This window comes from Nothobranchius furzeri, chromosome 7, assembly GCF_043380555.1.
Source record: "Nothobranchius furzeri strain GRZ-AD chromosome 7, NfurGRZ-RIMD1, whole genome shotgun sequence".
NCBI classification, from domain to species: domain Eukaryota; kingdom Metazoa; phylum Chordata; class Actinopteri; order Cyprinodontiformes; family Nothobranchiidae; genus Nothobranchius; species Nothobranchius furzeri.
Genome location: NC_091747.1, coordinates 54,393,938 through 54,417,128, shown reverse-complemented (window position 1 = coordinate 54,417,128; position 23,191 = coordinate 54,393,938). Strand labels below are relative to the sequence as shown.

The 23,191-nt window shown below is 40.7% G+C and overlaps 1 protein-coding gene across 3 annotated transcripts in view; it reads left to right on the top strand.

Moving 5' to 3' along the window:
- sema5a (sema domain, seven thrombospondin repeats (type 1 and type 1-like), transmembrane domain (TM) and short cytoplasmic domain, (semaphorin) 5A) overlaps positions 1-23,191 on the top strand; it is a 207,564-nt gene that overhangs the window by 41,038 nt on the left and 143,335 nt on the right. For all 3 annotated transcript variants that reach the window (XR_001572682.3, XR_001572681.3, XM_015955301.3), the window contains exon 2: positions 12,025-12,228. Coding sequence is in view for 1 of the 3 variants with exons in the window: in XM_015955301.3 (XP_015810787.3) it covers positions 12,081-12,228 (148 nt within the window). In the remaining 2 variants the exon portion in view is untranslated. The remainder of the gene's footprint in view (positions 1-12,024; positions 12,229-23,191) is intronic.

Genomic DNA, 23,191 nt, shown 5'->3' with positions numbered 1-23,191 from the left:
GATAACACATGACGTCACTAAGATGTGCACCCTGCTGACATTGGGACAACAGAATTGCAGTGACTACAAGCATGGAGTGGGCGGAGGAGGAGGTGGTCGATATGCCTCAAGTGGCATATATTTGCCACATGAGGATATTTAAAAGCATGTCATTTTGACATATATAAACAGAGGAAAAAATATATTGCAATAGATATCGTTACCGCACATGCTTCCGATTATATCGCAATATAGATTTGAGGCCATATCGCCCAGCCCTAGGTGCAGTGTTGAGTTCCTGTGCTAAACTTACATTTCTGGGGTTTTTAAGCACAGAACATGTTAAGCTCAGCAGTTCAGACCGGGCCAGACAGGAAGTCAAACATGGGAGTAGTGAAAAGAAACTAGCAACTTTCAGAATTAAAGATTCATGCACATTTCTCGGTGACCAGGGGCGGACTGGGATGATAATTCAGGCCCGTAATTTAATACCAACCAAGCACAGATGGAAGTTGCTGCTGTACCTGCAGTCAAGTTAGTAGCTCATTGGCAGGTGAGGCTTGCGCCCATTACTGATGTCATAGTTTTGTTTGATAAAATTTTTTTTACACCCTAACTGGAATGTTCACTAAGTAAGAACTAGAATATTTGTTGGGATGGTGCAGATTATTTCCAAATGGTAAATGATAAATGACTTGCATCTGAATAGCTCCTTATAGGCTTCATTCACCTATTCACAGGCTAGTTATGATGAGCTGCCATGTAGCCACAGCTGCCCCGGGGCTCACTGACTGAAGCAAGGCTGCCGATCCCAGGCACCACCGCTCCCTTTGACCACCACCAGCAGGCAAGAGGGGCGAAGTGTCTTGCCCCTAGGACACAACAACTGCAACAGACTCAGGGTGGGGTTTGAACCCACTATCCTCCAGTTACCGGGCAGACTTTTAACTCCTCTTCCACTGTCGTCCCAAATATGATAAAGTGGGACACCAGTTATTTTACATTTAGATCCTTTGGGCTCATTGTTGGGGATCTCTGTAGATTAAACTTTTCCAGATTGACATCCAGTTGCAAAAATTGATGTCTTGTTTGCAACTTTTTGTTTTCTGCATGCATCTGTTGTGCAAAATGTCCAAAGTAACATTTTAAGACACCTTCAGATGTGATGGGTGTCTCAGGAAGGAGGCATGGACGTATTGAGCCCAAGTGCAGAGGAAAGTCTGCAGAGAATATGCACTGTGAAAGTCATTCCAGGGCAAGGAAATTGGGAGAGGTGTTTACTCGGCAGTGTGTGTGTGTGTGTGTGTGTGTGTGTGTGTGTGTGTGTGTGTGTGTGTGTGTGTGTGTGTGTGTGTGTGTGTGATAGAGAAAGGAGAGAGAAAAATCGTATATACGTGCCCCTTTGATTTGTGCCCCAAAAGCCACACTGTGCACCACAGATAAGGTTTTGAAACAAACAGGGCATCAGATCTGAGTGCACTTTTCAGTCCCACTTTTAGAGACACAAATATTTCTTCCTGTGGAATTAATTTGCCCTCTGATCTCGGGGGTCGCCGAGCAGAAACGGGCCCTGCCGTGCCGCGATGAGCACTTTGATGGCAAAATCATCTCCCCATCCGTCTCTCGGCTTCACTGAGCCTTTGAGACAGTCGGCGGACTGAGGTGTGCTAAAAGCATAAACATTGAGGGAAAAGGTCGATAAAAGGCAGACACGGGGGGATGCTGGAAAGATAACATTAACCGAGCGAAAAGTCTCACCACACAAGGAAATTAGTTCTGAAAACGGCAAGAAAAGAAGAAAAAGCAGACCACTGGTCAGTCTGTCAGTCGTGTTTTACGCGTCAGGCACCTGAACAGCCTCTCTGTCAGTCCGATTATTCGTCAGTCATTCAGCCAACATGGCAGTCAATCGGTTGTTTCTTCTGTTGGGTTCTCAGCACACAAATCATACATTTGGCGCACTCGCCCTGCCAGTTGGTAAGTGGTTAATTTGACCATTTGTTTATTGAGCCACTGTTTTATTGAGCTACTAATCGATAAAAATGTGTGACATTCAAAAAAATCAAACCCTTGTTGGGTTTTTGTTTTTCGGGCAGACAGCAGCATAAGAAGCAAACATCTCTGCTGCTTCTGTACTCTGGTCTGAAAACACAAGAAGCCAGAATTAAAAGAAGATGAAGAAAAAAGAGCCGATTGGCAGACTGAGACAGAACAACAAACAAAAACTGGCAATAAACTGTCTGATAGACGGAGTGATAAACGGGCAAACACCCAGTCAGTCGAGTCCAAGCTCACAAAGACACACAGCTTTATGAAGTAGCTCAGTAATGTCTTTGTGAGTTCTGGTCTAGAGGAAAGTGTGTGTGTGTGTGTGTGTGTGTGTTTGTGCGTGCGTGCGTGCGTGTGTGTGTGTGTGTGTGTGTGTGTCCTGTCTGGCCACAGAGTGATCAGTGAGAGGGAAAAGCATCTATCAGCACTGTGGCGTGACCCCCATCTCACACTCCCCTGACTGTGTTTGGACAGATGGATCATCGCTGCACCACTCACATTTGACAAATGTGTTTGTTGCATGTGAGAGTGCGTGTGTGTGTGTGTGTGTGTGTGTGTGTGTGTGTCGCTTCCATGTGTCAGTGAGAGGAATACAAAGCCAGGATTTATTTGGGGGCCTATTCATTATGTATACTGCAATTTAACCATCATGAAGTCCCCCTAAGACAAAATCAATAGTGGTGTTGATATGATCCTCTCTCGACTCGTTACTGCAGCAAGAATTCAATAGATTAGTTAGCTGACACCTTGGCTTCCAGTGTGTGTGTGTGTGTGTGTGTGTGCATACTGTTGAAAAGCAAGGTCTTTCAGTCTACATTAAGCAAAGTCAAGGCTGTCCTAAATTTCTTGAGGTTGATTTAAAAAAATTTAGTTTGAAGTTTAAAAAAATTTCAACACTAAAGAGCCGCCAGATGAATCCATCGATTTAGCTGAGTTAGTTCGATAATTCCAGCTGTAAAGTTAGTTTCCATGCCAAGCGCTGTGTTTACCTGTACGACTATGGTATACTAGTTCACCTTAGGAGGTACCGCAGTCGATGTATCAAAACAAACAAGTCCGCTTATATCGAGTTGTTGAAAAAAGTATCTTAAGATATTTTAATAGCCCTCTATTTTTTTTCTAATTCATCGTTAGCATTGTTAGCTCAACGTTAGCCTCTAGGCTTCTCTATCTGATTTTAGAGTAAAACAAAATATTGCTGTGGCTTCCTATGGGTGTGAGAAATAACCTTTGGGGCCGCTCCTGTTGCTGGCTAACATTCTGTCCACAACGCTGCTGCTCTTACTGCTGGTTGTTGAATTAAACATGTTGGCACCGACTTGGCAACCCCACAGACTCAAACATGATTGGCTCTGGAACCAGGAATTATAGAGGTGCGACAGATTGTAAACAATGGCTACATCCTTTGTATTTTTGTTTGTTTGTTTTTTCAAAAGAGAAAAACCAACAACCATCCAGCCGGCTGAGAAGGAAAACTTCCTTCCAGCATGATTGAAACATTAGACTGTTTTGTGGTTATTTCACTTTATAATTTTTACATATTCCACCTTTAATGGTAACAGTATCAGAATGATAAAAGACTAACTTAGGAATAAAAAAAAAGAAAAATGGTTTCTTTGTTGTTTATCTTTGTAAAGCACAAAGTAAAAAATACCATAAAAAATACCATGTTCAGCGCCTTGGGCTTCCTGACAGGGTTGCGGAAGGCACTTTATAAATAAAGCTTTGATTGATTGATTGATTGATAAAAAAGTTTCGGAAAAGCTTCATCAAGATTTAAGCTTTTTTGCTGAGGATTACATCAACCTCATACTTAAAGGGGCATTATGGAAGTTTGACAGCCAAAACATGTATAGAAATAATAAATTTCTTCTTCATACATTCTCCTGCAATGCCCTGGTCCTGTAGAATGAGCCCTGGCATGTTTACTGTGATTGCCTGTTTTTCTGTAAAATCACAGAAAAAAGAGAGCTGCTCGGGTCGAGCAGGCTGCTTTATGCGCGTTCACCCTCAGGCATCGCCCGTAGCATTTGCTATCCGTAGCTTTAGCAGCAGAGAGTGAGGTAGTGCCAACTCAGCGACTTTGTCGCTGTTCCTCACGCCTAGTGATGAACCTAGCTACATTTCTGAGGACCCTTAGTTACGTTCTTCTGGATATTTCCTGCAAATTAGCATCAAAATAGCCATTTTCACTTCAAACCGTTCTTTGAACGTTATTTCAGCTGTCATCAACGATATAAATGTTACAGATACAAAATACATCATTGGCGCTTTAGCTCACCTAGTAAAATGTCGGACTCTTGTGCAGAAGACCCGAGATCAATTCTTTATGTGAACATAGTTTATTTAGAGTTTCTTAGCTACATTAATGGTATATTTTTTTACAATAAGATGCCCAAATTTTTATTTGAGACTCGCCGAACGGCATTGAATTCACAGATAAAAAAGATGTGGGTTCAGCTTTCATTTTGGAACAATTTTTCAAGCAAGGGAAGGGAATGATCTGAGCATGCAGGAGACTGACCCATCATAAACCTTTGTCGGCTGTGCTGAAGAGAAAGGTACAGAACCAAATTATTTAATTAATTAGCTGCGCGTTCTCCTGTCCTCTGTCCTCCGGGCCACACACACACACACACACACACACACACACACACACACACACACACACACACACACACACACACACACACACACACACACGGGACTGTCTCAGCTGTTATTTTCGTTAAGGAGTGTGCACGTACAGCATGCGCGCCTCGTGCACGAGCCTACTGTGAAGCTGCCGTTACACTTTTGGCCTGAGGGGGCAATCGCGAGCATAAAAATTCAAAACTCCGTCAAGTCCCTTTAAAATGTGGTAGCGGTACCATTTGTCTTTCTCTTCTCATCCCCCCCAAGCTTTGTACAAGCCCAAGCATTTCTAAAAAGATTTTAAAAAAATAAAAAATTTCAAACGCAGCCTGTAAGAATCCTGCAAATTGTAATCTGGAGCAAAAAGGCCCATAAAACCTTGACAGCTCCGCCCATCTATAAATCCCGGTCATGCTGCTGATGGACTAATGAGACACTTTGTAAAATCTACCTTCTTTTTGAATCAAAAACATATCCTGCTTGCATGCTGCTATTTATATATAATTTATGTGACAAAGCAATTATTTGTATGGTTTTTAGAAGTTTTTTTTGTTCTGTTCCTTTAAATCTACACGGATATGATCCATCACCGGGTCCCTGGGTGATATTGGTGTTTTCCATGAATGCACCTGTACTGAGCATGTGTTTACATGTAGGAACGTGAGCAGAAGTAGGTGAAGGGGAGGGTTTGTGCTAATGCCCTGGAGATGATTTGGACGTAAACCTGCTGAATAACAAACTGCTCTTCCAATTCTGTCCCACAGGACCAGCTGGTGGCTTGTTGTGTTTTAGGAGGAAAAAAACAGAAATCCTTGTCAAATCACTGCATGGGAGTGATGAAACAAGTCAGATGATTTGATTTTAAATCACTCCCGTCTGTGTTCTATTAAATACGTTCAAACGCATGATGCAAAAGCATGTGCATGCATAAATCAGGTCATCTCTAGGTCTCTTGAGGGCATTTCTTCAAATTTATGGCTCAGACTTTCTTAGTGCATCTAAGATTTTAGATGTCTTAATTGTTTCACCATGTGATACGGTTTTTAATATGGTTGGGCTGCAAGTTTACAGTGAATCAAGATGTGAAATCTAAAACCGATAATGGGTGTCACAATCACTCTGCAGGCAAGACGTTCATTTTCATATCAATACTTTAAAGAAATTTAAATATTTTTCTCTAATGATGCAATAGAGATGTTAAAACATGCATGCACCTAAGGGAAAAAAAACCTGAAGATAGGGCTGCTCGATTATGGCAAAAATTATAATCACGATTATGGCGACTGAAATTGAGATCTCGATTATTTAAGATGATTTTTCCATTTATGTTGATTTTATTTGTTTTTATTCTGTCATAAAATTGCTCAGGGCACAATCAGGACAAAATTAAGTAAGAAACAAGATGATCACTAAAAGAACTTCTGATTCCCAGTATAAAAAGACCAATATACTTATAGCTCATAGTTTATGACCCAAGGGCTATTGACCTTGGTTTAACTCATTTAAGTTTAACCAGTACAGACCCAAATACCAATATCTTGCAAATACTGACAGCAAGAATTATACAGTGGCATTCATAACAAATAAATGCTACTAAATTGATGTTCATAAAATGTTGCATAACATTTATTGAGTCGTGTCAAGGTGCTGTAGGAGAGTGCACTAGCACCATGTCCTCAGAGAGATTAGTTATTATTTATCAGCGTGAGGAACTCATTTCTATCTATTTCTACCTTCTTTATAAACTATTTATTTACAAGTCCATCAGTTAATGTAATAATTGTCCCAACCACAGCTGCACCCCCCAACCCGGTTTCACAACAATCACGGGCAAGCTGTACATGTGTTTAGCACGTGCACATTTAGCTGTTTTTAGCGGCTCAGGAGCCCGCAGGTACGGTGTGTGTCACTCACTCTGGTTAACCCATCCACATATATACTCTATATGCCATATATATATATACATATACCATATATACCAACTCCCTGTTGGGTTAGTCCAACAGGGAGCCGGCTCTGAAAGCCGTTTCTTTAGCGACCCGACACATCACTACATCGTTCCCTTTCCTAATGTCTTGAAGAACGGTCCGGAGCGCAGGCGGAGTGTTTAGCTAACCTGCAAGAAATGTCAATGACAGTTATCCAGAAAGTAGCTAAGGGTTACCAGAGATGTTTCTGAGGTGTTCACTAGATATTTTTACGATTTAAAAAGTCAAGAAGGGGGTCTGAAAAGCTGTTAGAAATAGCGTCAAAGTCGCTAAGTTGGCAACACTGTGGGAGGAGCGCTTCATTTGCAACTCAGGGCAGCGCAAGTGGGAGGAGCAAATAATCGGCTTGTTTTGTTTTTATAATCGTTCAGAACTCAGATCGTAATTGGGATTAAAATTCGATTAATTTAGCAGCCCTACCCGAAGGGTGTGTATTTATTGCAACAGAAGGCTCTGACCTGTGCACTTTCAGTACACCCACAAGGAGCTCTCTGAGGCAGTAAAGTCCATCCATCACCGTGGCAGCTGCACGCTCAGTTTGGAATTCCAAGACAACCACTTTTTCGCACTTATTTGAATGGGACAAGGACACCAGAAGTACTTCAGTGTAAACATGACTGCTCGCTATCCTTAAATCTGGCCTTTTCTGCTACCAAGTATGGTCACAAATCTGCAGGGACAGAGCTCGCTGCGGCATCGTCGTCACAAACAGACAGTTTGTGAACATTTGAAGAAGACAAACTCAGTTTCTGATCTAATTTGTCCCCAGTTTGGCTGAGTTATAGACTGTATTTGTAGTATATTTAAACATAAAAGGACATGAGAGCACAACCAGGAAGTTAAAGTTGAAACATAAATACACCCTATAGTGGCTGGCTGCACTTTGGGTTGAAAACCTAGCCCCCTTCATTCAAATGAATGGGACATTTTCCTAATATGAAGATATAAAAAAGTTATTAAAAATAACATAATTGAAGAGCTATTTCACTGAGAAACTTTTTTTTACTTGTAATTTTTGTAATATGATCAGTCACTCTGAGTTTCACATGCAGGTCAAAGGTGAAAAAAGTCTTTTACTCCCTATTTCCTGCATTACCAGATTATGGCACTCTTGGATTAGAAAAGACACACAGATCTACATCACCCTGAAAATTAACATTCATGGATTCACACACCTTGGCTGGCGATGGGGAAGGCTGTATTGGTTTTTAGCACACGTCTCGGCTTGTTGAAGCTAACTGTTAGCATTAGCAACTCCATTACATGGCAGAACTTCTTCAGGCTTGTGTTATTTGTGGAGATAAAACATCAATGTTGCAGAGCAAATGGAGGCAGAGGAAGAGTTGTGTTGCTGTGAGCCAATCAGATGCGAGATGTGCATATATCTGCCCCACTGCCTAACCATAACCCACAGAGAACGACTCACAAGACCACAACAGATTTATTGAAATATTGAAGGAATGAAAGCTGTAAGACTAAAGGGTACAATTATTACAGCCAATCAAATATAATTGTAGCTGTATGGTCAGCAATATACTTGCTGTTTAATGGAGCATACGCTTGTTTAACTCTCCTACTGTCCTAATGGGTGTGACCCCGCGAGGAAAGTTGAACATTGAGCAGGGTTGATGGTTTATCCCTTGGGTCCATGTGGCAGGGGTGAGGAGTGAGCACCACCTCATCAGGGATAAACCATCAATCCTGCCCAATGGTCAACTTTCCTCGCGGGGTCACCCTTAAAGACAGTGAGAGGGTTAAAATGGCTGCCTTGCGTAAGTTGCATTGTTCTGAGGCGTCATTTGTGCACGTCCCCCAAAATTCATGTCACATGTTTGAATGTTGCAATATATGAGGACACTCGCCCTGCTGACCTGGGGCCTCATTTATCAAGCTTGCTTACGCACAAAACGTGGTCGGAAAACTGCGTAAGCGACTTTCCACTCAAACTTTGGGATTTATGGAAGAAAACTTAGCAGAAAAATGTGCGCAACTTTAAGTTTACGAAGGACCTGGCTTACGCACATTTTGGACATGGAGAGCACCTGCAGTGCTGCTGCTGAGAAGATACAATTATAAAATCCTGCAGCATTATCACTTGTACTGCATCGTTTTCACACAGAACAAGACCCCACACGCACGCACGCACGCACACACACGCGCACACACACACACACACACACACACACACACACACACACACACACACACACACACACACACACACACACACACACACACACAGCCTGAAGCGCAGAAAACGGAATGCAGAATATCAGCAGGGGGACAGATTGAGACAGAATGTCATGCGTCTGTGACAGTGCGTGTGTGTGTCTTGTCACTGTGACCCGATTGATCATGCGCCCTGGCCACTTGTACAGGGGAGAACTCCGTTTGTCTTACTGGTTAGTGCATGTGACTTTTACCCGGGAGTCTGGGGCTTGAATCCTGATCGGACCATTTTTTTAATATCCGCCACAGATCTCTCTGAAGAATTCACAACATTGACGGCTTCAGCATCGCTGTGCCACTCTGTGAATTTTCTCTTATTTGTTTTGCAAAAGCACTTCCTTTCATTTCTCCACCTCACCCACAGGTACCTCAATTTCTGCTTCTGTGAAATTGCACTTCCTTGATCTGCCTTGATCTACGGTCGCCATTGTCATTGGCGGAGCGCTGCAACAGCCGGCTTATGTATGTGCATGAGATCCACAAGGCACTTTGCATTGACTATTTATGGCAGTAAGTGGGCGTGGTGGGGGCAGGATGTGACTAAAAAGCAGCTGAGAACCTTTCTAGATAGTTTCTGATTTCATGAAGCGGAGATTGCGTGCAGCTGTGCGTACTCCATGTTTTATAGATCACAAACCTGCTTGGCGTAAGTACTTTTTTTTTTTTGCTGAGCTTAAGTACGGTTTTAGTAAGGATTCTACGCAATGTTTGATAAATGAGACCCCTGGGCTTTAGCTCCTGTCAGCTAACTCGCATGTGTGAATCTGTGTTAAGAGACTTGCACATGGACAAAACCAGGACAGTCTCAAACTTCTGACCCCAAATGCAGGACTGTAAAAACACCCATAATCCTGTTTCCCAAGTCAGCCTCACCTCTGCATCCAGCTGGTATTTCTCTAATGCAGACGTGGAAGAATAAAGGAGTAAACGATGAGGAGAGTGTCCTCGCTTAAAGACTTCAACAAGCTTTTTGGTGGGAAATGAAATGGTTAAAGGCTGTTGATGCAGTTGGCAGACAAAAAAATGTATGTTTGAAATGACTAAAAGCGAAACATAAAGAGTAGCGAAGAAACCACAAAGACAAAAGGGAAAAGGACTCGAGCGAGATGCTGGCTGTCACTCACGCTCATAGATGTGAGGTGCTTTACAGAAAAGGCCTGCTGCTTCCACCTTAGAAAGACTTTCATGCAGGATTGTGTCACTTCTCACTAAAGGCAGATTAAACTTTAACCCTTTGATGCATAATGGTCACTACAGTGGACAGGTACTCAAAATTGTTATTTATTTATTTTTACTATTAAGCACAGCTGTTGAAGACTTTATTGCATTTGAACCCCTCAATTTGGACGTCAGTAAGTCAAGCCAACATATTTCATGTTCAGAATGCACGCGGTTTACTGAGGTGGACATATAATAAATTATTTGTAAATTAAATGTTACAAAAAATATGTAAATATGAAATTTGTTTCATTCACACCTAAAGATGATGAAAAAAATTGTTAAAAAATCATGGTTGAATGTTTCATAATTCATGCATCAAAGGGTTAAATTCAAGAGAAATTGAAATATAAACTCATCATCATCATGGAAGAAGGGGAGAAGTACTCCTCGTTCCACCTCAGAGCCGCTCAGAGCTTGAAGACAAAAGTGGAGATGAGGTTTTCTTGTGGAGAGCAAATCTTCCTTCACATATTTCTTTTCTTTCACATCAGGATTGATTTTTGCTAGTCCCCCCCCCTCCCCCCTCCCCCAGCATGCTGAGGATCTCTTCTTTTGCTGCTTCCACAGAACAAATACATTATGAGTATCTTTTTTTCTTCTTCTTGCAACCTACTATTCACACAAATCTATCACAATGAAGGAATTGTTCAGTTTTTATATTTTATTTTCCCTTCAGACTAGGCAACAAATGAAAGCCATGTTCACGTGAAACATACAAACATAAAGAGTGTTCTGCAGTTTCAGCTGCAATACATTTTAAGAAACTAAAGTTGTTATCTTCTGTACCTTTACTCAGTCTGCTCAGGATGTGCTGCACAATCAGGAGCTCACGCTTCTGCAGCTCACAGCATGAATCATTCTGGTATTAATGATTAAAAATTAATGACGTCGGTGGTCCAGGCACCTCATCAATCCTCCCCCACAATGAAAGAAATTATGAACAACTGTGCAGACTCCTTTGTTTTCCTTGCAGCGGCTGCATTTTCCCTGGCAGCAAGAATCCTCTGTATGTGTGACATGATCAACACATTTATCTGCTTATGAATTGGGAGGAAAAGCTGCAGATTTATAGCAGGAAAACAGAGTTTAATTGACCCACAAGGAGAACTAAAAAGTGCTGCATACACAAAGTAATAAGAAAAACTAAGCTATCTCTGCACTCTATCATTATATGCAACAATGCTCAACTTCTCAAATGGCATATAATTTCACATATTAAAGGACACACATTGTTTGATATTTAAAATAAAATTACATCTTCTTCTTTTTTTGTGTAGAATTTACTTAAATTAGACAAATGACTTTAAAACATCAAATTTAATAAAATTAAACTAAATTCCAACCATTGTCAAATCTAATTAATATAAATTGTAAAATGTTGCCTTCATTTTATTGAGTAAAAATTACATATATTTTGTTGCAAATTTAAGTAAAACTTAATTAATTTTTATTAGTAGTTCTATAAAGTTAGATTTCTTGTTAACTAATATATTTGAGTACATTCTACTTAATTCAGTGTCATTCTCTCTTTAAATGTGAAATTAAAAAAGTAACTGTAAATGGTTAAAATTAATCAAATGGAACTCAAATCTATAACTAGTAGAATCTAATTAAAATATTGATGTAATCTGTCACCTTTTATCGAGCAGAAAGGAGGTCTTTTTTTACAGTGCACCTACACACATGCACAATTTAGGTAAAGGAGGTAAAGCAGACCCAGTTTGATCATGCACTTTGCCTGCTGCTCAGCAAAAACCCTCCACACATTTTTTTCATTTTTATCTCACATTCTCTGTTGCTCACTTCCCTTCACACATTAGCACATTTTTGTCTTTTTAAATAAATGCTTTGTGGATAAAACAATTTGCATATTTGAAGATGCTGTAAAAAATCACAATTTAGTTTCTTTCTTCTGTCTCATCAGGTGTGTCCTCTTGGCCTCTGAGGCCTAAGGAGAAAGTACGACAAGCTCAGGCTCCCATGGGACACCCTGTTGTCCAGCATGCACTGCTGCTGCTGCAGTGCATGCTGGTCCTGCACCCCGGAGGCGTGGCCGGCAGGCGAGGGCCAGTCCTGCTGCCTGAATCACCATGCCACAAATCAGAGCATCCGCTCATTCCACACTCAGGTGAGTGAACACACACACACACGCACGCGCACACACACACACACATACACACACACGCACGCACGCACGCACGCACGCACGCACGCACACACACACACACACACACACACACACACACACACACACACACACTGATTTTGTTGTCTTTATTTCTCACCATAACTGTGAAATCTTCTGCTCTGTTGTTTATTTCCATCCCAACCTATCTCCTGTCCATTACTTGAAAGAAAGTTTGACTTTAAACCATTTAAGGGTCTTTTCTGGATTGTTTCAAAGATACATTTCCTGTTGCTAGGATAGAGAAACAGTCTTGCACACCTTTTAGCGCCTGGTTTAAAGTAAATGAATGACCTGACATTAAATCAATAAGGAAGTTAAATATCCTTTTTTTAGACTTAATAATTAAGAGTTATAAGATGTTTGTGCAGTGCTGACAGTAAAGATAAGTGTGGTAAAATTAAACAATAGGTGGGTTTTGTGTAACAGCACACAGTGAGCACTAGGTCATTTTGAGGATTGTTAGGTAAACATATAGATTCAAAGAACAACAGAGTATGGAAATCACCAGACACCGTACTTAAGTTTGTCTTGCAAGGGGAGACGAGCACTAGCCAAGCCAAGTCACCTTGGCCAAATTACTTGTCTCCTCCACAGCCTTTTACTAAGATCACAACTTGAACAAAAACACCCACATACATTTCAGTACCTCATGTGATCATGGGTCATTCTAACTGTTAGCTTAACAAAGATTCATATCACGTCAATCCTTTCAATGGAACGAATCAGTAGCAGCTGGCTGACGCAGAATTTACTTCATCAGTCTTTTGGTCTATGGCCCTACCATAGGCTGTGCAATCTTCAGCTTCCGTGCTCTGCCATGCAGGACCCTGGGTATGTTGCGATCCGGCTCGAAGGACCAAGTTATGCTAGGTAAACACCTAAATACAAAGATCAGCAGAGTAAGGAAAACACCAGACACAGCAAGTAAGTTTGACTCGCAAGGGGAGACGAGCACTAGCCAAGCCAGTCACCTTCTCAAAAGTGCTTGTCTCCTGCACAGCCTTGTATTGGGATCACAACTCAAACAACAAGTTATGCAATCTTGGTTACTTCCACATAAATTCCAGTACCTCATGTGATCATGGGTCATTTTAGCCCGAGGCAGACATGCAGCTAATTATACCACATCCACATAATGCACAGGTTTGCATGATGCTAAGTTACACAACAGTTGCACTTGTTTTCCTTTTATTCTCACACAAGCAAAGAAGAAATAAAAACACTATACATTAACCCTTTGATGCATAATGGTCACTGCAGTGGACAGGTACTCAAAATTGTTATTTCTTTATTTTTGCTATTAAGCACAGCTGTTGAAGATTTTATTGCATGTGAGCCCCTCCATTTGGACTTCAGTAAGTCAAGCCAACATATTTAATGTTCACAATGCATGCTGTCCACTGAAATGGACATGTAATAAATTATTTGTAGATTAACAAAATGTTACAAAAATATTTGTTGAAATTTGTTTCATTCACACCTAAAGATGGATGAAAAAAATTGTTTAAAAAATCATGGTTGAAGATCTCATAATTCATGCATCAGAGGGTTAAGGTTCTACCAAAATGAAATCAATGATAACACATGTAAGTCTTTTTTTACAGGATACATGAACATCTCAATGGTAACAAATATTTAAAAAAAATCTTAAGCATCTACTAAATAAAAGAATAATTGGCCTAATTGTTAGGCTGTGTCAGTGCTACTTACAAAAACTGGGAACTCACATGGAGGTGACTGTTGGCGATTAGATGGATATGCAGAATAAAAAAAAATGCTAATATTGAATTGGAATTACACAGATATGGCACATATGCGTTTCACCAACTGTTAAGTCAAATGGGGTATATGACACCATTGCAAACAATTGCAAAAGTCATGCAATTTGAATACAAAGTGCAAAGTTTAATACATTTTGTGCTTCTCCCTCCTACTGGTTGAAAGCAAAATTACAACAGTCATAAACAGCCCTACAATCATAAACAATCCAGCTTGCCATAGCTAGCACAAAAAAAATGAGCTAACGCTAATACAAGCCAACTGATACTAAATAGGCCAAGAATTTAAAAGATTGGCACTGTTGGGCAAAAAATGTGAATACTTACAAGTCCAGTAGCAAAAAAGCCAGGTCACCATCTGTCCTAGGGTATTTCTCAATGCCAAAGAACCTCGCCTTGATGTCTTGGCGCCGCCCCGGTTGCCTAGGAGATACGTCATCAGGAGCCGCCGAGACGTGTTCCAATGTTTATGTTCTACCAAGGCGTGTGTTCTCCGTTTGTTACCCGTTTAGCTAGCTGAGCAAGGATACACAGGAGGTGTCTTGTAGCCTAGCCTCGGTCAAAAATTACCCAGAACACACCGCGGTATTTTCAAAACGATGGCGGATAAGAAGCAGGCAGCTACTTCAGGGGCAAATTTCAAGCTTAAATGTAAGTCAACTAAATTAAGATGTTTTTTTAGATCCAAAGAAGTTATCTATGGTTGGTTAGTTGCTTATTAGTTGCAGCTTCAGTGGCTAGTGGGTAGTAACTCACTTCTATATTTAATTTAACAAATATATACACAATTTAAAACTTAAAAAGCTCGTTATATATTTATATTGAAACTAATACGTGTAAAATATTACATTATCTCCAATGTCACGTGACGTTACGTGACCGCCGTGGAAGCTGCGGCCATGCGATGCAAGTCTGTTCCACTTAACCATTTTCTTTGACCAAGAAAGGACAGTGTCCTTGTAAGCAAGGCAAGGCTAGGCGCCTTGACATTGAGAAACACCTCATGATTTCGTACCCTTGTTCAGCTACCTCAAATGAGTATAGGTCACGCTGATGTTTACTCTTTGCTTCACTTCTAAAACATAACTTTCTTACCTCCAGGCTCTACCATGATGCCAACAAAAAAAAAAGAAAACCTCTTGTTCTTCTCTGTTTTGTTGTGCTTTTCACTGACGTTTGGCAAACAGGAAACTAACTGCTAGCCCTTATATTGGCTACCAGAACCGTAAACAGCTACAGCTGTAATGCAGGTACAGATCTCCCACTAGTGTTCTTACCAGAACCACAAAACTGTTTCTGGTCAGCAGAAAGCTACAGATGGCTGTCAAATGCGAAGTTGCTCAAGTTTCGGGCTCAAGAACCACTGAAACCAGTTTGAAAGCAACAGCTTAAAGTGTTACAAACTCTTGAATGTTGCTTTAATTGGTTCTGTCCTTGTGGTTTTTGTTAGCAATTTTATGTGGATCACCTTGATGTAATCTGATCTAATGCATCAGGTTCAATGTTAAACTGGATGCTGCTTGCAAGTGATAAAGTAAAACTCGCACTACAGACAGACCAACTTATTTTACTCAAAATAAACACATTTAATGAGCCCGCTAATGTCATTTCTAGCCTTTCTTGACACAAGAGCAAGTGGTCATATACTGTTACTGTAACTGCCTTAAAAATTAAAAAGTTTGATGTCCAAATCTATTACTTTCAACAAAATGAGATCTAGAATGTTGTCTGTAGGTGCCTCCTTTTTGTTGCTCACTTACCACCCTAGGTAATGGTATACTCTTTCACCATGCTATTGGACTATTTGGTTCCTGCTGCCTCTAAATGTAGCTACAGCCTTGCTATTGATACAATGCCATACTGTAATCTATGTGATGGCCTTGTTGAAACGATGCGTATAAAACCAAAATATAATTTTATAAATTTTACATTTGTTGTATCCTGGATATTTTCATACACAAAAAGCAAATATTTCTCATTTTTCTCTTAAAACACTTTGAAAAAGTGCAAACATGTTTTTTTTTGGAAGCCTAATGTAAAATCACTCTTTATGCATATTCCCTACGCAGCTTTGCAGCTTTTAGATCCTGCATCATGCTTTATTTCCCTTACCAGCCATTTTTCGTTGCAGCTGAACAGCTAAACTGTAATGAAATCCTGTGAAACCTGGTCAACAAACAGTACGAGTAGCAATCAATGTGGGCCTGTCTTCCCACGGCAAAGCAGTAAAATGTCATTGAGCTGTTTTCAGTGTAGCAGAATCCAAGCTAGATAATCACAGAGTATACTCTCTGGGTAAAATTGATTTGAGAACCAAGGTCACTGTCAGTGATTCACATGCATGCATGCAAAAATACTCAAATTTAGTATAATCACCCATCATAAACATGAGCGCTCTCCTCCACAACCCTTTTTTCCTCCATCTTGCCTTTTTTGCCAGGTTTTGTCACTTCATTCAAAATGGGACCCTTTTTCTGCACCGGTTGAGTGCAAAGACGACTAACTGCCCAGCTAATGTGATACATTGCAGCACTGTGCTTTTAACACATATCAGCAAGCAGGTCAGCTATGGTCAGTGCATTTGTGAACTCTAATGTGGTGGTTTAATGCATTTGGAGCATTAATAAAGTGGGTTGACATTTGAGTTTGCAGTCAGACGTGGTTCCCATAGTCCAGTGTGTAAGGGAAGAGACAACTTTGGTCTGAATGATCAGCAGGCAGGATAGCTTTTGCTTTGTAAGAGCAGAAACATGGTAAATGAGACTTGATGAACTTCAGCTTTTGAAACTGTAAATTTATAGCATTGATTAGATTTGGTTAAAGGAGCTAATTTAGTCCTCAAATACCACCAAATGGGATCAGTGGAAATACAGGTATTTATATCAGCCAGAATATTACAGTAATGCAGAATTTATTTTATATAGTAAATTGTTCAAGAAATCAGGTGACGTGGTTTAGATTTAGGGTGGCTTAATTGTGCTTCCTGTCAAATTTCTCTGATGGTTTAAATCTGTGGTCCGTAGTTTTACGTTATCAAGGAAAAGAGGAGGAGATTTGTAAATTTGAATGGCTACAGCTTGTTCTTCTTTTTCTTAATTGATAACTCTCTTTTGTGAATACACAAATCTACTGGCTCTAGGCCCGTGTACGTGATTCATTTTGCTGTAAAGACCAGGGGCCAGATCAACAACAGTATCATATTGTACTTTTTCCTTTATTTACACAGTTATTTTTAATAAAATGTATTTATAATTGTCATCTCCTGTCTTTCTAGCCTGGCTTGTAGTGTTGTCATGGGTATGGAAATGGGAAGAAATCTGTCCTGGAACTTCCTGGAAGGTCTTATGTTATCATTTTGATCTATTTTCACTTGAAAGAAGAGCCAGCTCCTCATTAAGAGCTCCTAATTCACTTGGTCTTATGAACATGTCAGTTCATCTCTGCCTCTCCCAATTAAATGTAGAATCTTACCATCTCCAATTTCTTAATAATGTATTTCTTTCATCGTCGGATGAAAGTCTTGCTGTTCAAAAACATCCCGTTGTTCAGAGTTGTAAAGTTAACCACCCCTCTTTAAAGTCTGCTGCTAAATTACAGCCCTTGTGGATATTTTTTATTTATTTATTTTGCATTTAAAGCAAAATTATGACTCAATGCAAAATATCACATGGGCAGAAACACATATGCACATAGTCTGTGCATGAGGGAAGTAAAACCACTCGTTAAACCTATTATACTCTTTTGTGAGTCATTGTGCTCTGTGTAATGTAGAATAATCCTTTGTTGTTTCAAATATAGTGTGAGGCTTCCACGAGTCTCCTTAAGCCAAGTTGGGAAGACTACAAACACATCAAAGCCCCCTTGTTGATCAGAGCAACACAAAAAGCTCCCAATCAACTCTGACAAAATCTATCTTTACAGCCACACAAAGACATAAACGTGAAGACGTGGCCGGAGTCTCGTAAGTTGCGCCTCTGTGCAGTTTTTCAACATTTTCAGAAAATAAAAACCAAACAAACTTTGTGTCAAAGTGTGTAGCCCCATCTACAACAGCTTCTGCCCAAGCGCAAAGAAATCAATAAAAAATTAACTTTTAAATGTTTTTATGAATTAGACAAACTAAATTCACTTAATTGGTGCACCTAAGTAAAACTTTTAAACTCCAAGTATAACAGCTGATTAAATGTAAATTTGAACTTTAAGTTACCTTTACAGATATAAAAGATATTTAATTTAATGTCTACTTCTTTCTGTCTTAATAATCAGCTCAGACACTTCTTTTTCTAAAATATTCTGGGTATTTATCATTATTTTTATTCAAACTGTACAATCATGATGGTTTAGAATATTTGTGTTGGGTTGAGAGATTAAAGCAATAGTTCAGATCTTTTGAAGTATGGTGCTGGTACACAACAGTATGCAGTACCACCACTGCTAATTTTGACCTCTCAGCATACCAGGACTTCTAGGGTAAGGTTTGTATCGGTGGTGCTTCCAGTCCTGTATTAGTTTAAATCTCTGTCGAAATCAGCCAACCCCCCACCCCCCACCCCCCCAAAACGCCATCCCTCCCGAAACGCCGGACATGCGCTCCATGATGGGCTGCATTTTGGACAAAAGGTGCGTCCCTGCCGCTAGGCACACTGCGCATACAGCTCCATCAGTGCTGGCACTTGATTTTTTCCACTTCAGCACTGGCCTTTATACACTTTTAAACTTCATCTCTGACCATACCGGGAGTTTTTCCAAGCATGAGGTCGTACTGGTACTTCTTCCATCAAAATCTCCAAAACTACAGAATAAATTTCAGTTTTCAGGTAAACAACAGCCATCTGCAGTAATAATTGAAAAATGCTAAATTGGTGGAAAATGCTAAATTGGTGGAATTGTAAATTTTTATAAAATTCGTAGAAATCAGTAAAATTTTTGAGAAGTTGACAGCAGAAATTCACTTGGTGAGCTTGTCAATCCAAACAAACCTAATCTCTATTATTTTAAACTTGGGTTGTATCGATTATTGTTTGGAATTGTTCCAGATTAGTTCTCTTGTAAAAGTCTCAGCTTTCATTGTGAAGAATCTTTTAAAGGTTTTTGAACCATCTTGAACTTACATCCTAAACTCAAAAACGGATAAATTGTTCTGAAACTATTGCACGCACTGAAAAGTTACTTTCTTTATTCTTAGAGCACACTGTGTTTGCAGAACCTGCATAATAAATACAACCCATACATGAATGCAGCGGTAATACCAGTCTAAAAACCTTACGGTTGTGTTTTACCATCTTCTAGTAAATTAAACTAAAAGACGGTAAAACACTACCAGGGACTGTTTTATTACTTTCACTTTAATATAATTTTTTTCTCCTCTGTAAAAGTGTTCATGAGACCATAACGTTCTCAAATAGAATTTAGTATCGCCACTTTAGAAAAGTCTCGTTTCTAGTTCAGGCTTTTCTCTGAGAAACACCTGCACTAAATCAGTCAGCGGACCAAAAGGAGACAACCAACTGTTGAGGATAATCTAATGAGACGGGTCCTGCTAAAATAGGAGTTCAACCCGACTGAGAGGTGGTTCTTACTCATCACAAGAAGCCAGGGTCAAGGTTTGTCTATGTGGGATTTTAGGGACGGCGTTTTTCTCTTCTTTGTGATTGTGGCCTGACTGGAAGGGCGTGCCTCACTTGGGTCAGACCCCGCCGGCGATCATGGTTTTCTGACTTTGCCGACAGAGTTGCGCGCTGTAGTTTAACAGCTGCTTTCTGCTTTGTGTGGCGGTTTCAGAAATGTTGGGTTTTAGAGGGGGAAAAAAAGAATGTGCACTATACAGTTCAATGGCAACACTCTAAACGTTTACCCTAATGATACAGTTTTTGTACTTTTGTGAAAACAGAGATAAAAAATAGCTTCAGCAGAGGGGCCAGAGTAAATGTCGGTCATTTTTTGGGACCAGGAGGGGCTCTGGGTTAGTATGTTTTGGCAATAAGTATTTGACAGAGCATTTGTAGTGTTATTCTAACTGCTGTTGTAAAGCGGCAGACGTTAATAAGGTGTTGTTTTAACAACTGCTCCAGCGTATGCAGGCTTGAGGGATTTTATAGGGTATAAACTATGGTGTAAACAATGCCTTTCATAGGCCAGGCCGGGGGCCATATCTCCGATGAGTGCGAGCGACAGACTTGTTTTACAGCCAACAGAACGAGTTCAGCTTTTATCATCCCCGAGCAGCTAACACGTCCTCAGAAAGATGGGAATGAAAACAGGAGAACAAACAAATGGCCTCACAGCATTCATAAATGCAACAGGCTGCAGCGCCAATCAGGGAGGCTTTAATTAGATATTTGGGGGGGGGGATGATCAGTTTTTTTAAATCTGCAGAAAAAAAAAACAATAGCATCTCCCTATTATCCACCAAGGTCAACCATGTTCTAGCCATGTTATTTTTAATTGATGACAAGCTGTTATTGGAACAAAAAGAGGCTTGTACACCGGACTTCCTTCGTTTCTGCTGCACAAATGATTATTTTCTTTCTTGTGGCTGAAAGCATTTGGTCATCGTGTCAAAAGCACATTTCATCTCCTGCAAACCTCCACAACCAGATGACTTCACCCCTAAAATACACATGAGACTTAAAGATTTTGGTGTATCCTTATTTGTGGCTTCACAGTGGTTTGTTTTGCATGATTCATTCACTGCCCCAGGGCCACAGCAGGGCACTGGCAATCTGAGTTTGTAGCTGTAAAATGTGCTTATTTTGCCATGCTTGACACAACACAAGGGAACCTTGTGTGTGGAAGTCTAAAATGACCTTGCATTTTGTTTTCTGACCCACCGTTGCCTTACACCAGTGTGGTCGCCAGTCTTAATGCACCAAATCACCACCAGCTGCCATTTAGAGTGAATTAGCTGTTCATTTATGTGATGTAGTTCCCACCACACACAAAAAACATCCCAAATTGGTTCCACGTTTTGTCTCTGATGCTGGTCTTGGTGGACCTGTAAAGCCATAACTTTGAGGGCTGGCGGACTGAAGACTGGCGTGTCCTCTGATGCTTGTTGTAAATATTTATATACCCTGTCATTTTGTCTTTGTGTCAAGTGCTCCGTGTCAGATGGGGGAATAAGAAAACGCCACATGACTGATGGGCTGTTTTGTTAGGAGGCAGTGGGAGTTTAAGGGTTTAAGGGAATAAGTTGAGGGTGAGGAAAACAGGGGGTTTGCATTTGATGCGTGTTCGCTGGTTTTGTGTTGGCAATGAAACTTGGCTCCTTTTTGAGTCTACATCCCAGTCTCTGCTTGTGCCCGCACAAAATCATGCCTTTGTCTCAACAGCCAATCCACCCCCTGTCTTCCTTTTGGGTCAGCACTTTCACGGCCGTGATGGGATTACATTATCACATGCATTTAACATGAAGCTGATGTGAATCCATGCAACATTTAAAAGCAGCAATGAAATCTAGGAGCTGAGATGGGCCATACTGTATGCTAATCAGCTGGACGGTTGTCCCGTTTCCTTCCCTCTTGCTTAACGATGAGCTTGATTTGTTGGCGTGTTTCTGCATCCTGAAAGTCCTCCTTCTTTGCTTCTAAAATAGGCTGTTATGTTTAATCAAAAAAGTAATAAAAACAAGTTCTGTGTCTGTTATAGCATCCGGACAAAGAACAATCGACCTAACTCCAGTGAATGTGACTTTCGGAAACTGTGTATATTCAGCTGTGCAGCCTTGGGAGGGCCCATCCATTCTGGTTATGAATGTTTATGAATGGCTCCTTGGCCTCGTCACAGAGGCCATAAATCCTTCGAAGGCTGTTGTGGTCAATTAGAACCTTTTGCCCCCTTTTTGCAAACTACCAACAAGTATTCTCCCTTTGTGTGTCTCTCTCTGACACACTCCATCACCCCGATGCCAGGCCTCCCCTAGTGAGAGTCTGGAAGATTTATGGGGAAAAGCTGGGGTTTGTCAAGTACCGTCCTCTCTCCCTCTGGGGGGTGGTGTCACGTCTATATTTGTATGCCAAGGATCCTCTTCATGGTGTGAAACAAGCTCAGTGGAGCCAAAGCATTTGCAGATATTAAACTTAGTGCCTCCCCATAAAATCAGAAGAGTAGCATCCATTAACAAAAAGGAAATCTTTCGGGGAAAGTCAGTCGTGACCTCAGTGGCTAATTAAAATGTATTAGTTAGATACTTAGAGGGCAGACATCGGGTTCTGTCATTTCTTCGTATGTTCCTCTGGAGATTAGAGAAATAACAAGGGAACCTGTCTCTGCATTTGTGGCGCTGTCTCCTAGCAGATGATAATGTTTTGTTCCCAGAGTTGGGGTTTGGTCCCAGTACGTGAGTTGGAGGAGGCAGATGTTCTTCGGAGGCTCCTTTTTTTTATTCTTTGCTCTGTTTGTCTTGGTTTTGAACCGCTCCGAAATCCCACGTTTGTCACTGAAAACTGGAAGTAGTTTGCTTTTGATGCAGTCAAGGGAGAGCGTTCTTTCATTTGAAACACCGTGTGACAGGTGTGCCTGAGGAAGCAGATAATGTGTTTCTAGGAGGATTTTCAAGCTGTCCTCTCCCTCTGTTCTGGCCATGATGGAAAGCTCCCTGGAAAATTATGAAAAAAGAAAACCCATCATCCCTTTGAAACGTTTAGTCTGTAAATAGCTCACAAATGTGGAAATGAGGGATTTGAAATCACTGCAGCAAACAAGAAAAAGAATCCAGCGTTTGATTATGAGTTCTGACGTCCCTCTCAGGAGAAAATGTCCCGTACAAGATGTTTCTCCCTTGAAGTGTAATCCAACCTGTGTGTACAGTGATTCTGACTCAGATTATTGTGACTATGGATCGAGAAAGTGATGAGCGATGGAGAACACGGCTGTTTGACCACCCTTCACTGAACCTATCGGGTAACCAGACAGTAGACAGGCCGTCCCTGTCGTTAGATTTGATTGGTTAGGGGTTAATGGGTTGGGCGCCAAGAGAACAAGCCTGTTGTGGATAAGATGTCAGTGTCTGTCTGGGATATCTGTCTCTCTTTATGTCTGTATATACTCCTTACAGCACAAGGGTAAGCTCAGGCTCCAGAAAAATGGTGAATTTCATCCCTTTTCATGATCTGTGTAAAGTATAC